The sequence below is a fragment of the Branchiostoma floridae genome, chromosome 1 (assembly GCF_000003815.2).
Source record: "Branchiostoma floridae strain S238N-H82 chromosome 1, Bfl_VNyyK, whole genome shotgun sequence".
NCBI lineage: Eukaryota > Metazoa > Chordata > Leptocardii > Amphioxiformes > Branchiostomatidae > Branchiostoma > Branchiostoma floridae.
In genome coordinates, this window is record NC_049979.1 from 14,066,703 (window position 1) to 14,082,444 (window position 15,742).

At 40.4% G+C, this 15,742-nt stretch overlaps 2 protein-coding genes across 2 annotated transcripts in view; one reads left to right on the forward strand and one right to left on the reverse strand.

Annotated features, from left to right (window-relative positions):
* Positions 1-1,825, reverse strand: part of LOC118415446 (protein Aster-B-like) — a 61,702-nt gene extending 59,877 nt beyond the window's left edge. Inside the window, 2 exon segments of the mRNA XM_035820088.1 lie at positions 1,438-1,601; positions 1,714-1,825. Coding sequence (XP_035675981.1) covers positions 1,438-1,601; positions 1,714-1,740 — 191 coding nt within the window. The 5' untranslated portion in view covers positions 1,741-1,825.
* A 4,068-nt stretch (positions 1,826-5,893) lies between these two features.
* Positions 5,894-15,742, forward strand: part of LOC118415767 (follistatin-related protein 1-like) — a gene marked incomplete in the record, with an annotated part of 20,581 nt that continues 10,732 nt past the window's right edge. Inside the window, 2 exon segments of the mRNA XM_035820575.1 lie at positions 5,894-6,053; positions 6,212-6,262. Coding sequence (XP_035676468.1) covers positions 6,051-6,053; positions 6,212-6,262 — 54 coding nt within the window.

The following is a 15,742-nucleotide window of genomic DNA, read 5'->3' on the forward strand; positions in this document are numbered from 1 at the left end:
CAGTGGGAGTCCAATAATCCACCAAACAGATTCCTTTGTAGCAAAATTGACCAATTACTATTGTTTTGAGTATTGCCAGTTCTTAAGTTTCCAGGTTCAGGTCCGGACCTGGAAGTGATCCTCTGGATCTGAATTTTCTGTACTGGTACCTCCCCCTACCAACAATAGATTTTTTTCTTTCTGTCCTTTCACATCTTATTCTTTGACTTTAGATTTATTTTGGCATTCTATGGCGCTTTTTTTCAATCTACGGAATATCTGTGCTCATTTTACAGCTGCTTTGCACAATTTATTGTGTGGTCGAAAACTTTTTTTTTTTTTGGAAACGGCCGAAAATTGGTGCGAGCGCGGATGTCATCCATATAATCAAATCAACATGGCCTAAGGTCGGTAAAAAGATTTCTACTAGTTGGGGGGACGACGCTCCCGCAACATATTTTCACCATGTCCAGTGCCGAAGTGTTGAGCCATAGCAAGGAATGTCCGGCGAAATTTTGAAATCTGGACCCTTTGAAACGCAATTTCCAGCGTTTTCGCGGGTGAAATTTGCCGGTAGACTAGTTAAGTTTAATGAAACTTTGAGTACATTTGACGAAAAATTAATATGAATTACGTTTTACGGTAAAATCCGGTTAGCTTCTACGTAATACGTTAAATTAAAGGGGCCAATATCGCTCGACGCAAAATGCATCGATTACGCTCTACGTTGAATTCGAACGGTCCCGCTACGGAGTACGTAGAATTAAAACCGCCGATTACGCTCTACGGAAAAGGGCTTTGGGGCCCCCCTAAAACAACATCCTGTCAGGTCCTCAGATCAGCAACCAGGCCATAAGTACTAAGCACTTTTGCAAATGCTTTTGCTCAGTCTTGATGGATTCTATTATATCATTCAAATTAAACACCTGCAGTGCAACTGGTACCTGCTGCAAGACATAGCATTTTTATTCCCTTGCTGGCAAATATTTAAAACGTGTCAGCAGGTCCTATTGTCAGGGTTGTTGGGCAGTACATAGCATGTCTGGAGTCAAACCTTCTCTCCAGTGTTGTCATGTTTATAGATCGATAAATCACACAACACTGAGTACACTTCAAGATGTCTACAAAAGATGAGGGTGTGAGAGCTACTATACTATTGCTGATTTTACCTGTTATGTCTAGACTTTGGAACAAACTAAAACACTTTCCAAAAACAACAACATACTGATTTGTTGCCTCTGGTCTATTTTGTGTGCTTGTTTGTTGTTGTTGCCTCAGAACTTGTTGACACAAGTTGGTACATAATTTCACTTGTTGCTCCGAGGTCACTGTCCTGTTAACGTTACAACAAAAATTATGCAAAATGTTACGTAATTTGCATACATCACACCCACCTGGCAAAGGTACAGTATGCTACTGTAGTTGCATGTACAGTGTATAACCAGTATGTTTGCCTACCCTGCAGCACTAGCCGTCCTGTGGAATCCCGAGGTGCTGGTCTGTCTGCTGCGGCCTGACGTGGAGTACACAGAGTGCCGTTTGCTCCCGGAACTCTCCCGATCTCTCCCCGCGCTCGCCTCAGCTCCGTTTTCCGCGCATTCAACACTTATCGTCGGCGTTACCTGGTCAAAACAAACGCAGGGTGTTGAGGTGTTTATTCATGATATTGTGACGTACCTTTGCTGAATATTCGTAGCGAGGATGACGACAGAATAACCAGAATCCACGACCTACCAGCTGAACGGTTCCATTGTCCGCCATTTTAAAGTAAGTGACGTCTCAGTCTGGTGAACTTTGACCAGTTTTCCTGAGAGGGGCTCAGTAATGAATGTCTCAGTGGCGGAAATAGTTTGGTGGAAAAAATTGAGATAGTAGAGTTATCAAAAGATAAAGTACCTTAAGTCAGTGGTTCCTGCATGTTTTCTTCGGAGTATAACGTTACCTTTAACGTTACTTCCAGCAGTCAACGTTGAACCGAAGGTTGTTGCGTTTTCAAATGAAAGTCGACAGGTGGCAGTGATGAGCTGTCCGTCGTCCGTAACGTTACACTTTCCCGTACTCCGTCACTCTTTATGTAACGTTACTAGTATGTTCTTATTTCTACAATTATTCACTTTCAATAGTTGACTGATCGATACTGACGACTACTTGTACTGAAATGTTCGTTCCGAGGCTTTTCCCAGAGCCGCGGCGAAGATGATTTTTATTCTTTAAAAGTTTAACATTCCCAATTTTGCCTCTCTTGCATCAAGTTTCATGTCGGTGGCCCGGTGAGTAAGATAAGGCAGCCTCAATCAGTGCCTATGTCGCTCTCAACAGTGGCTGGACATATTCAATTTTCTAGATAGGATGGATTATCTTCTGATGCCTAGTGGAAGTTTTCTCGGGAGTTTTCTCACGGCTCCACATGACGTCTCTCTGAAAGTTGATCAACCGCCACAGAGCTTGAATAATGTATTCAGGCTCGATGGCAGAAACATTCCAACATTGTCCACCACATGTTTGCCTTTGCCCTTGCCCTTGAAACTACTGACTCGAATCGTTGTAACTAAACAGATATGCTTTCCTCATGAGCCGTGAGGTAAACGTAACAGGGGTAAAGAATGTCTTGACCGAAGGAGACTTTGTGCTGATGTTTACCCGACCACCTAAAACTATATGATGAAAACTATAGTCTACGTACTATAGTCGCATATGTGTGGACCAGTAATGTTGTACACTGTTGCCAATCTCAACTTGGCAATACTCAAGTGTAGAAACAATAGTTACCACTTACCACAATTTCTCACCATCAAGGGATGGCCAAAATCCAAGAAATGACGAAAAGATTTATATTCTTCATAAGTGACGAAAAAAAATATTAGCATAGAGAAACTTCTCACTCAAACAAACACCGGAAACAACGGCACAGCCTACTCTCTAACCAGAGGTCCGGCTGTTTTTTGACGTTTTATGCGTTTTTTTCGGGCTGTCTATTCAATGATGCCTCGCGGCCAAACAGTTTTAAAAGCCTGAGCCTAACCTCTGCTTGGAGAGTTAACGTTTTTAGTCGTTTTTATCGGGCTTTCTATTTTGTATTGTACCTTGCTGTGTCAAAACCTAACAGCAAGATACTATAAAAAAATAGAAAGCCCAATAAAAACGACTAAAATGCGTTTAAAAAAAGCCGGAGCCTAACCTCTGCTTGGAGGGTATGGAGAGTAGGTCCAGCCCACTTCAGCGGCCGGACTCCAGTCTTTTCCAGTAAGGACGGTAACAATTAATCGTTCATTTTCTTTAAAGGGAACCTATGGAAAAATATTGAGATATACAACTTCATCATCACTAAGGAATAACCAGCACAGGGTTTAACGACAGGCAAACTGGAATTGGATCTTTTATCAGGATCTATCGACCCCAAAGATCAGTCAGTGATCCTGCTTGCAATCGGAAGGTACTGTATAGCGGATGACTTCAACTAAAGGAAAGCCCAAATATTGCTGATAAGGACTTATACTTGTCTGTACCGATCAATAAAATATTACAAGAATTCTCTCCATTAATGTAAGCAATAACGGTCGAATAAAGGATACAAATCTCGGGGGAACAGTTGCCTGCACTAGTGATCTTTTGATGCCGGTGTTATGAAACGCTTTACGATGAGAGGGACGTAGTGTGAAAGCATATCGGATGGCACACTATCTTTAGCACAAGTTGTTCATCAACGGTCGGTTACATGTAAGCTTAGCATACAGTTTTGTTTTGAATAGAAAATAGTAGATACGAAAAGGACATACTTGAGGAAACGCATCTTCTTTGTCAATGTATTCCATGAAAGACTAAAGATGTTTATTTCTTTAAGTGTTTCCCACAGTGCGATTTTCCAATTTTGAGAATGAAAACGAAACCATTGTCATTGATCATTGGTTTGCAACTAGCCATCGTCATAATTTGCAATAGATATACCTGACTACTATACTAAAAAAGTCCTTTGACACTTTTTACACTAAAGGCATGTTGTTCATCCCTTGTTGTCGACGATGATTATTAAACAACATGCACAGTCATGGGCGGCGTGTCTGACCATGGCTTTATATATCAAACGTTGATCGGACCAATGTCGGAGGCGGGCTCTGAAGCTTATGTAACCATGTAAGGAACCTACGGCAGCATCGGTTCACTCTCACCTAACTTTGGAGAGGCCTGTCGTTAGTATAACCGAAGAGAAGAGTCGCATGGCGATCAGATTCATGTAGTTACACCGCGTCCCAGCGGCGCGCTACCAACAGCTAAATGAATACATACTGTATCAGCAAACTTATTACATATAGATACATCTACTAGTATACGTCCCGAGATATATAACGCCAATAAAACAAGCCAAGTGCCCTGTTATACATGTTGTGCGACAGATCCAGCGTATGACAGTATCATAATGATCATAGTAAATAATTGATCGTAGCGGGCCTTACTCCATAACATTTTACTTCGTCTAACAGACTGCGGCGATAAGGCCATGCTGGCTTGATTGTATATGGATGACACCATATGAGCACCCGAGAGCGTGTGAAGGAAAAAAAAATGAGCAAAAAAGGTTGCCCTCATTTTATGAAGTGGTCAATTTGCCACAAACGTTCCCATTGAATACTTGATGGCGTTCAACGTTTGTCGTTTCGCTTCGTAGATTTTTGATACAGTCAAAATATGATACAATCCAATCTTCTTTATCTACTTTTTTATTTGGACGATATATAGACTGGATACTATCCAGTCTATATATATCTGTTCAATCTTAGTACGCTGCCTGTGCAAAGTGAATACGCCCTTCCGTTAACGTTACCTAACCACTGAAACGTTATACAGTATACTTGGCAAAACACGCCATTTTCTCTATCTTCCTTTCTTGCATGTTTCTTGTTACTACTCCGTACCTCGCCTAGTACAACCTCTGAAGTTCAACGAGGAAAACACTTAAGTTACGAGCTGAGATCGTCGAATGTAAATTCTGGCCTCTCAATGGATCAATAGTGGCTTTTCGCAACGGAGCTGGCCGACTTTGTGATATTTTCTTTGATAGCTTGCCCTTTCCTATGACGGTAATATCAGACAAAGGTTCTGCATTTTAAGTTCCTTTCTCATTGCTCCCAAAAGCACATCTGCGAGGATGCGTTTCACTACCAGCTAAAAGTCAAATGATACAATCACCCAATCACAGGGCTCAATGTCACTGGGCCTTCCTGCTTCGTGCTGACAGTAATGGGCACTGCATTTGAAATAACCGTGTTTAACTTTAGGGAGACAGATGTTCCCCTAGATTTAGGGACAATCTCGCAACGACAACGACCACCAGGGCATGCATTTTGACTTCTAAAAGAGCATACCAAATTCAACTAGCTCGATGTCCTCTCAAGATCTCAGCATTCCTTTATCCGTCTTTAAAGATTGCTTTGTTTTAACCTCCTTGGTTTCTATGCACGCAAATGCACACTGATAAAGAAATATATGACGTCGCAAAGTGCACAATTCTGTTTATCAATATTTTGCAAAGTTAGATAACGTTAGGCTCATTTTGGTAGCCCTTTGAGTCCTTCAAAACTCGAAATGAAAAAGGTACTGGGGAACAAATACCTCAAGGAGTTATATTACACAGTGACACACGAAACTTGACTTTCACTCTCACCCAGTTGAGTTGACTTCTGCGCGCGGAGGAATGTGGATTATACACAGAATCTTCTCAGCCAATCACAGAAGCGCTCTGTTCAGATAGCGGAAACTGATCTCCTGTGGCTGTTACTTCTGGACATTGAGCCCCCTCTATAATACTGGCATTGTTTGTGACAAAACCGCACTGCTCTCGAATAACTATACTTTATTAATCATCAAGAATATTATAATAAAATGTATTAACTTTTGTCCCGACGTCGTATCTTCTTTTACCTTTGCTATTTTTGCAAGGAAAGTGGGGAAGTCATATTTACTGGGAGGACAAATAGTTGCTGTAAGAGCCGAAGTCGTCTGTCAGATATCCTCCGGGAGCACAAATCTGCGCTGGTTGGACGTCTGCTCGGATTTTCCGCACTTTCTCTACCGAAATGGTGAGTTTAGAACTCTTTTTTCCAGTTACAGACTAGATGTATGGCTGGTGTAGCTGGAGATCTGCGTGATTGGAAGGGAAAAGCTATGGTTCTGTGGTGAATTCGCGTGTTGTTGTTGTTGGCGGGCCGGATGCTGACTTGTTCCCTTGTCCTTGCAGAAAGCCGGGGTTGTGCTCGCCGCAGCGGTGCTGCTGGTGGTGTGTGAGGCGGTAAGTTTGGGCCAGCAGCGCTTATCTACCAACTTTTACCATGATTTTGCAACTGTTACCTCCTCACTATGACCAGATATCGCTCATAGGAAATATTTGTTGTGATTAAAAAGGAGAATAAAAGCACGTAAGCAAGAGTCAGTCGTAAAGAAAGATCTCTGGTTCCAAAATTGCTGCCGACACGTTCCGGCGAAATCACAGATCCGAGAAGTGTTATTGTTCTTAATCTCCATGCAGATCCTACAATGGCATAAAATAGTACCAAACTGGCCAAGGAGTGTAGTCAGCCAAGAGGTGTCCATTTGCCATGTAGACAAACACACTCCTAAGCCGGCTTCACTCCTCTGGTAGCTTTTGATACTATCTTATGCTACCGTAGGATCTGCTTGGAGATTAATTGTTCTGTCCCCGTCTTCAAAGTCTCCGTATGTTCAAAGAGGAAGGGAGGAATTACTGAAATATTTATTGTCGCTGCTTTGTGTAGATTCAGAAGTGTTCAACCTGATTCACAAAGTAATGCATAGGAATTTAGATGTGTAAAAAAATAAGTAAAAAGACGAAGTACCGTAAAAGTAAAAGTCATTCTCTGCTGGGACTGGGAGTTTGACGGCCTTGTTAGTTGTCATCAAGGGCATAAATTTCACAAAAAACGATGACTCGGCACGAAAAAAAATTATTATGGTCTATTATGGTCTTGGTACAACAGGACAGGAAACTTGGTGAGTACGTGCTATTTATCCATGCGAAACAAAGAAGACCTTGTACGATTACCAAAAAAAAAGAAAGCTGGCAGCTGATATGCAAGCTGGTATAAATCAACTCAGACTTAAAAATGTTTCTGAAATCTTCTATCAGATGAGAATATGGCATTGCTCAAAGCTTCACAATTACAGGACTCATGCTTTCTCACACATAATTGATGTACCACCACAGTCAAAGTTTGCCTATATTGCTTTATGGATTGCTGTTATATTTTCCATAAACTTCATCAAGTTCATGTAGTATATCTTAGTATTGGTTTGAAAAAAGGGTGCTCTTTCTTTTTTAAACTTTGCAAAAAAAGAAGAAGTACAGCACTCCACCCACCTAACCTCATACTCAGACCTGTAATTTCCTGTTGCTGGACAGCTAGATCAACAGATGTCAGACACAAGCCAAATATTACTTTTACTTGAACTGAAGCTAGCTATATACAACAGTGCTAGGGCCTGTGATGTGTCATGAGATCTTTCTTATTCCTAAGAACCTAAGCTGTACAGGAAGGTTAGAGTTGAGTATGTTGGGCTTACACCCGCAGCCAGACAAACAGGAAAGGCAGAACAGATGTGATCCCTCATGGGTGCAAACAATGGGGCCTGACTTGTTGCTGATTTGGAGCGCAGTTGGCAAACTCAGCACTAATCGGGAAGTATATCCTCTGGGCATCTCTTTCCAGGGAGCTGTGTGATATTTCATCTTCCTCTGTAGATTTGTAAATCTTTCATCAATAGAGAGGGAGGAGACTTTTCTCAGCTGGCATATCCTGAAGCTAATGAATTGCCATGGCCAGTAGAACATATCCTGATTAATTGGTGTCTCTGTAAAAGGGTAACTCCTCTGCACATTACATGCTCTATCCTGTTGTCTGACTTAAGAGATAAGCCACAAGAAAGGTGATTCATAGATATCTTGAAAATAGTGAAATAATTCAGGTTTTGTACCTCACTACCTAGTGTTGTGCATGCATGTTCCACATGGTACTGTAGTACTGCATGGTAGTACTGTATGTCTTTGTCATTTCAAGTACATTGTGTAGATCATTCAATGATTCACACTTCAGATTGTTTTATATGTAGACATATTTCATTTATGTGGTGACACAGTTACATACATCAGTATCATGATTAATAGATGTGTTTTGTATATCTCCATCAGTTTTATTCATGTATGAGAAAAATGGGTCGCCTACTGGTTATCTTGTGTTTACATGTGCTGTTTGCTGTTCAAGCAGACTGTAGATACTGCAGGTCCTTTTCCCATTGACCTTATTGCAAACAGGCTACCCTTGCAAACATTCAAAACCTGGCAAGTATCTGTGAACAATGATGAACAGATTTTGCCATATCCAAGTAAGAGTATTACCCACTGTGCTATGCTAACAAAAAAGAAAGCTGTACAAGTGAACCCTGTGTTCAGAGTCAGAACTGAGGAAGACCAGAGTTGACAATGACCTTTCCTATGTTCTATTTTGAAGTTGTCAGCCATTCTGATGCATGGCATGGAGAATATTCAGCCAATCTCTACACTACAGCCATGTAAAAATGAAGTTATACTTTCTTGTCTAGTATATCATGCACATCTATGCAACGCCTTAATGAATGTCAAGCTTTGGTTACTTGTGTTGTGGGTTTCATGACAAAAGCAGGTTGTAATTTATTCAGCATACAGCAAGGACCATAATTTCCAAGTAAAAAAATCAAATAGGCATGTTACAACATTGATAATGGACATGTGGGTTATTCCTGAGTAGAAGTCTGGTCTGAATGTTTGTTTCCTTGCATGTGTACTTGGAAAGGGTGGCCATGAATTATTCTCCAAGTTGAGGTTTCTCCAAGTAGAAGTTTGGGGGGATAGTAGTCCCATGAAAGGAGGCAGCTGCAAGAAATCCCAACCACTACAATCTCCCCACTGAAACCTCTGCTTGGAGGATTAGTCTTGAATAGGCAGTCTTGCAATTGTCTGGGCACACTAAGATGAGCAGTAAATTATGCAGACCTCACTGTATACATTGTACATTCCTCCCCTTTCTGATGGTTGATATATTGACATCAAAGTTGGAACAATTGAAACATGTATAAATATATGGTACTGTATGTTTTAAATAGAGGTTAAATATTCACATTCACATGACATTGGTTTCATTTTCACACATAACTTCATAAGTCTACAAGTATGTATTTTTGTGCTACAGTGTTTCAATACAAACTTAAAGCGCTGAAACCGAGCCTTTCCACTCCTACAGTGAACATAAATCCATGCGAAAAGAAATAAATTTACAGTTGAGTTAGCCTAGAAGGTTTTTTCAGCTTGTGAATACAGGTTTAGTAGAGGCATCAAGGTGCTTTTGTATGTATGTTTGCTTAAAATCTGACTCCTGGACAGCCTCAGTCTGTGACATTACAAGGGTGGCGCTGGTACCAGGAAAATTTATCGTATGCTATACATGTACATGTACATAATAACATATGCTCTATGCCAAAGCAGAAGACAGACATGACAAGCTACTGCTAGATGCCTGTGTAAGGCAAGTGTGTTGCTCCACAGGGCACTATAGAGTGATGTTTGTGGATGAAATAAACAAGATTACAGTTTTGTAGTCAAGAGAACGGATTGTGGCAGATATCACTAGCGACAGCTAGAAATTCAAACACGTTTAGGTGATTGAAAATCAATGATAAGGTACTTAGCTGTGTTCGGAACTAATCAATAGAAGTGGACTATAAAGCAATTAGAATTGCGCTGCCATTTCAAGGAAAGAATAGCAAGGAGCTTGAAGGAGGTAACCTTAAAAGTTGTTATATCTATCATGTGCACCACTTTATTCCTGTGACAGTGTTCATTTTGCTTTATATGTAGTTACATTTAGATATATGCACTTACCTGGGTTTAAGCTGTTAGTTAGGGGTCATCTCAGACTCTCCTGCTATAAGGAAAAAAAAATCAGGGATAGTACTGTTAATGCAGAAACTTTCGCGGCAGTTTAATGTTCACGGTTTTCGCGGTGGCCACTTCACCGTGAACTTAAAACCACCGCGAACATTTTTCCATGGCAGTAAGAGACTACAGTGCATGGTGCTACCGCGAACTTAAAACCACAGTGAAAAGTCCTTTTATCCGCTACCGCGAAATTAAATCCCCGCAAACTTAAATGCATTTACAGTAACTATCTAGCTAAGCAGACAATTTTCCAACCAGGGTGATGCTTATGCTGATGTGTGCCCCTGTTGTGGTCTTATTTAAACATGTTTAAACAGGAACTGTACTGGCCCACCAAAGTCTCAGGTTTTGAAGCTGCAATCAACAAGACAGTCTTCCAAATGTCAAGGTGAAGGTTGTATAATTAGTTGATAGAGTGGTGCTTAGGATTGGAATGCTGTTTTGCAGGGGAGTTCCCAAGGGTCTTACATACAGAGGACACCCTATGATTCAGACTTTTGCTGAAAAAAAGTTTTAATGTCAGCTGTGTGGCACAGAGGGCTGGTTAGATTCCAATCTTACTGTGCTGTGCTGCTCTATCATTAACCTATTTGGGGTAATATTGATTTATAGACCTTCCCAAATTGAATGGCCTGATTCCTGGTAGAAGTCTGAAATGTCGTTGGAAATATATGGGCGACAGCCTTCTTTCTCATTTTTATCAGTCAAATGCTAAAGGTGTGCATCAATAACAAACAACCATACATCAAGTCAAATCTACGCAGTCCAGTCTGAAGATTTCTGCCCTGTAATAAAAGAGCAAATTAGATGGTAGAATGGCCTGTCTTTCTTCATGATGAAGGACGTATCATTAGGAATCCTTGAGTCATGAAAAGTTTGAAAATGTGGTCCACCCTGCTGCCAAGTCCCCTGGGTATAGAACCTGTTCTGCTGCTAAATAATTGTTTTTTACAAATCAATTTGTCACAGCTGAGGAGGCTGCCACCCAAGGGAAGAGCTCCTCCTCAGACCAAGAAATCTTAATGATTTTCTGTCAGCTCCAACTACAACTGCTTATCTCAGCAGAAATTTCTTCATATATCAAAATCCAACTACTATGCTATGCTTGCTGAAGCTTACATAGGGAACATTTGGGACTGATTAAACCCGAGGGAAGTGGCATGCTTGTAATTTTATTTTACAATGCAATTAATTGATAGTCTGCTGCAAATATAACTATCTATTTGCAGGCATGAACAGATCTACATGTCACTATAGGACTTTCTGACACAACAGTGTTGCACTAGCACTCATAATGATGATTTACTCAACAGTTGGATGTAGATATGTCCTGGCATTTGTCTGCATTTTAGTACCCGTATCTTATTAATTCATCCATTTTACAAAACTTTTATAAGGAAAGGTAAATTTATCATGCTCTATGCAGCAAGGAGACTATTTACATGAAATAAAATTGATGTTCTTTCCAGTGGAACCAGGGATTACGTATATGTTGCCAAAGATGCATGCTCTGAGATGCAGATCAGGTAAGCACAACAAGCCATGGCTGGGAGGCATGAGATAATTGCACTATCTCATGCTGCAGCACTAATGGTTTGTAATTGAGTTATGGTTGACTGTACAGAGTTAGGAGACATACAGCCCCAAACCTATCATTTGGGTGTCTGTCATGCTGGTCGGTCATTGAACACACTGTCTCACTAATTTATTTGCTCAGTCCACCTTATTTTGCATTTGTTTATGTTCCTTACAGAAATTAAAGAGTAGGGCTACAAAGAGAGAGATTGAAGAAAATGAGTAGAAAGATCGATAATTACGTCCTACTTCACATACAGGGCAGTATATCAAGGACTCTTGGAGCACTGGTATGGTCCTGAGTGTACTTGAACATTAAAAGTAAAGATGTGTAGCCTATGACCTAGTACTACTCAGTAAACCAACACTATTTCTTATACGTGTACAGCGGATTTGTCTTTGGTTGCATAGCTTTATCCCTAGTGACATCAAAGAGGAAGAAAAAAGTCCCTTTTTATTTTAACCTTCTTTGTTACATGCATATTTATAAAAACTGTGACCAAAATACCCTGACCTGGTTACAGGAGCCTAGAGAGACTTTGCACTGGTAATTCCTAATTAGTGTCCAAATCCCTTTGTTTAACTCATGGCCGCTCCAAGATGCCCTTCCTGTAAGTGTTGTGTTTTCCAGTTTTGAAGTCCCTTGCTACTAAAAACCACAGTGTGGTAACAACATAAATGCACCTTTGTAACATTGCAACATTTGGGGCCTGCCAGTAAAAATGTTCATCATGAATCATTTTGAGGTCAAGGAACTGCCAAGGAAGACCAACAGCTGGGCAGGAGCTTGATATCTTCCATACTGCCCTGGTTCCTTTCTCTTTGTAACCTGACCTTAGAAATTTGTGGTTGTTTGACAAAGGTTGGCTTTGTGACAATGGGCAACTTATTTTATACAAATAGATTTAATTGGCCACCTTAGATTGCAAGTCAGATGATATGGGGAGCATATGGCATACATGTATTAGTGAAGTATTTCTGCAATCTAACTTCATAAGGGCATTGTCTAAAAGGAGACTGAAGACAGAAATGTGACCTCAGCCCACACAATTAACTCTTTGGGATTCTTTGGTCTTGGCCTTGACACTCTACAGTGTGGGTGGGATGTCATGTCATTGTTAGTTTATCTGTGGCTGTCACAATATGTTGTATGGCAGGATTTTCAGCAAAGCTCTGATGGAACCAGTTATCAACAAGTCCTCTGTTCCAGAAAGACCCTTAATTTGCTATCACACATGGCAATGTGACCTGGCCCATAACATTCCTGCTAACTAATTACCTTTCAAGTAAGTTTCTGTATGCAACTGAACTTGGTCACATCAAGGGTTGCCTCAAGGGAAATATTATATGCTGGACCTCACTGTTTAAGTTAATTAACGTTGCATAGAGGAATGGGTTGTATGAAAATCCATAGCCCACTTGAAATAAGCTCATTGACGTCTATGAAATGATTTATTAGGAACCTTTTTATTTCCACCTATAAATAAATGCTATTTCCTTAGATTTGGATTTGGTTATGTGGATATCAGTTGTAAGCTTATGACATTATAATGTTGATGTGTAGGTATATATCTGACCTTTCACAATCCTGGCAGATCTGGGTTAGAGTATTAGTCATCCAATCAACCAGTAAGGCTGTCTTCCCATCTACCCATAAAATGTAAAGGAGGAGAGTGTTATTTCGCTAGTTCTGGCAGAAAACCATAATTCTCTCTAGACAAATGCCTGAAGTACAGACGTGCGACAGTTCTGTAATTGTGATGATAAAACATAAGCTCCGAGGTCACCATTTGGGGCATACAATGGTCTCCACCAGTTTGAACCTGCTCTGTCGGGGTAGTGATCATCTACAACCTTTGACCAAATGTACAATGTGGCAAATAAACCATTTTTTAATGCAATTAATAAACTTTCTATTGTTCTATAATATTTACCGGTATGTATATAAAGGAGATCTCCCTTAAGTCCCTTAAGGCAGCCAAGACATTGTGAAAATCCTGAGTACAAAAATGACAGAATGTTTGAATAATTCAGCAATGAGAAAGTCAGGAAAGCCATACAATATATCTTTAGGTTATTTTCCATGTACTACCATTTTTTCAATCACAAGCATTATGTGGTTCCCAATGCCTGTTGTTCCCCCTTTGTAGAAGTCTCTCAGAAACTTTTGTAGGAATTACAGTGCACATACAATCACCATGCATGTATTATGGCGCCAGGAACAACTGTAAGTATAATGTACTGTGGGAATAAGTGGGACACCACAATGACTAACTGACCCGCAGGGCGTCTACATTCATCAGTATCCCTGCATTGATGTGCAGGATGCCCAGCTTATTATATCTGGAGGGTTAGCGAAGCATGTGTAATGCCTGGTGGAGCATCTCATTCTGATAGGATTTTTGCCCTTGTGGGACTTTGCTCTTAGACAGGAATTTCACAAAGGAGGACTTGCATCTGCATGTTATACATGTAGGCCAGGTGCTTTGTGCCTGGAATTGCCGCCTACAATGCATGTCATCAAGTGACACAAGTATCACCTCTTCTGTATGATTTGTATCAGTTCCTCGCAGTTAGGCTGGTAAGCGTGTGTCTTATGCAATTTAAGTTGTATATCCTAGGAAAATAAATGTAGCCGTGCTTTTATGTGATCATCAATCCTTTTCCTGAGGACAGTTACATTAACTTTTGTGTGTCATACAAGAATTGATCTGTAAATCTTTTTTGTTTCTGTTGGTTTAGGTATTCTAAGCAGGTTAGGACTACTATTAGTACTAAATGTGATGTGCTTTTTTTTCTCAGGATCAGAATGGACAGTCAATCCACACAAATGATTTGGTTTCTGTTGTACTAACTCCAGTCTTCCAGACACAAATAGGAGAAACCTCTTATTTATTTTCTGGTGGGATATATAGCTACACAATTTTTTATATAATTTTATAGAGAAGGAATAATTGATATGGGATTAAAAAAACTTGGAGTCAATAATTGGATACATTTCAGTGGTAGCAGAAACCCTGAATAGGGTTGGATTTCCCCTGTCATGTTTTACCAACATCAACAAAGTGCTACCTCCCTGTCTCCCAGTGTGTGCTGTCACAACAGTCAGATGAAGTCTGACCCTTGTACAGCCAAGCCACCAGTTTGAAGTTTGTAGTGCCTTTATGTTGTTGCAATAGAGCTTGGCGCACCAGTGTTATATTCCAATGTTGGCTGGTATCCCATTTGTTGTGCGCCACTGTACCCTAACTTCTGGATTGCAAGGTCTGGACCCAGTTAACCCTGCCACCCTCCTGATCAGCAGTAGTCCCATTTTATGAGGTTGATCATGCTCATTTCTTTCAATGGCTGACTGTCAGACTCAAGACAGAGCTAAGAAGCAAGGCAAGAAAGTTAGAAAACAAGAAAGAGAAGGTTAATTCAGCAAATGTTCTCTATATTCCTTAGGCCTCGTTCCTGATGCAAAAATCCAAATGGTTTTATCCGTTTTGCATAAAAATCCGACAGCAAAGTTTGCATTTTGCATTCATGTATATATACTATACACATAGTGTAATGATTGAAATTGTCATGATGAATATGAACCACTGCTTCTCCCTATGTTGCTAAAATGTTAACAGTTCTTAGTTAAAAACAAAGTAATCAAGAATAATTTTATCTAAAGTATTCCTTTTTGTTCTTGCCCTGCCTGACACTTACCTTGAGGTTGCATGTTGTGATATTACTAGCACCATCATTCCTGTGCCCCAGGCTGCCAAAGCAGGCCCATGTTTCAATGTGAGGCCATAACTGCTGGAGATCTCCCTTTGGCCTCATGCCCAAGGTTCCCAATGGAACATTCTCCCTGCAATCTTATTTAGAAGTGCCTATAACATTTCTGTCTGGTAGACAGTACTTTCACCCTGGTGACTTTGCAGAAGAGAGTACCATTGTTGTGTCTTCACATATCAGGCACCAGTACACTTCTGGGGATCAGATGGGTGGTGTTGGTTACAAACACTGCTAAATAACAGGTCTTCTATTGGATTGAATTTGGCAGAAGTACTGGTATTGCCAAATACTTTTGACATTTTTAGATATAAAAACAAATCAAAGTGGCTGTGTAACATTTTCCTTTGAAATGTGTCCTAAAAAGGGGTTTATTGGCAGGATCATATGTGGGCAGGAATATTAGGGTGAAACTACTTTCCAGACTTAAGTCATGACCAA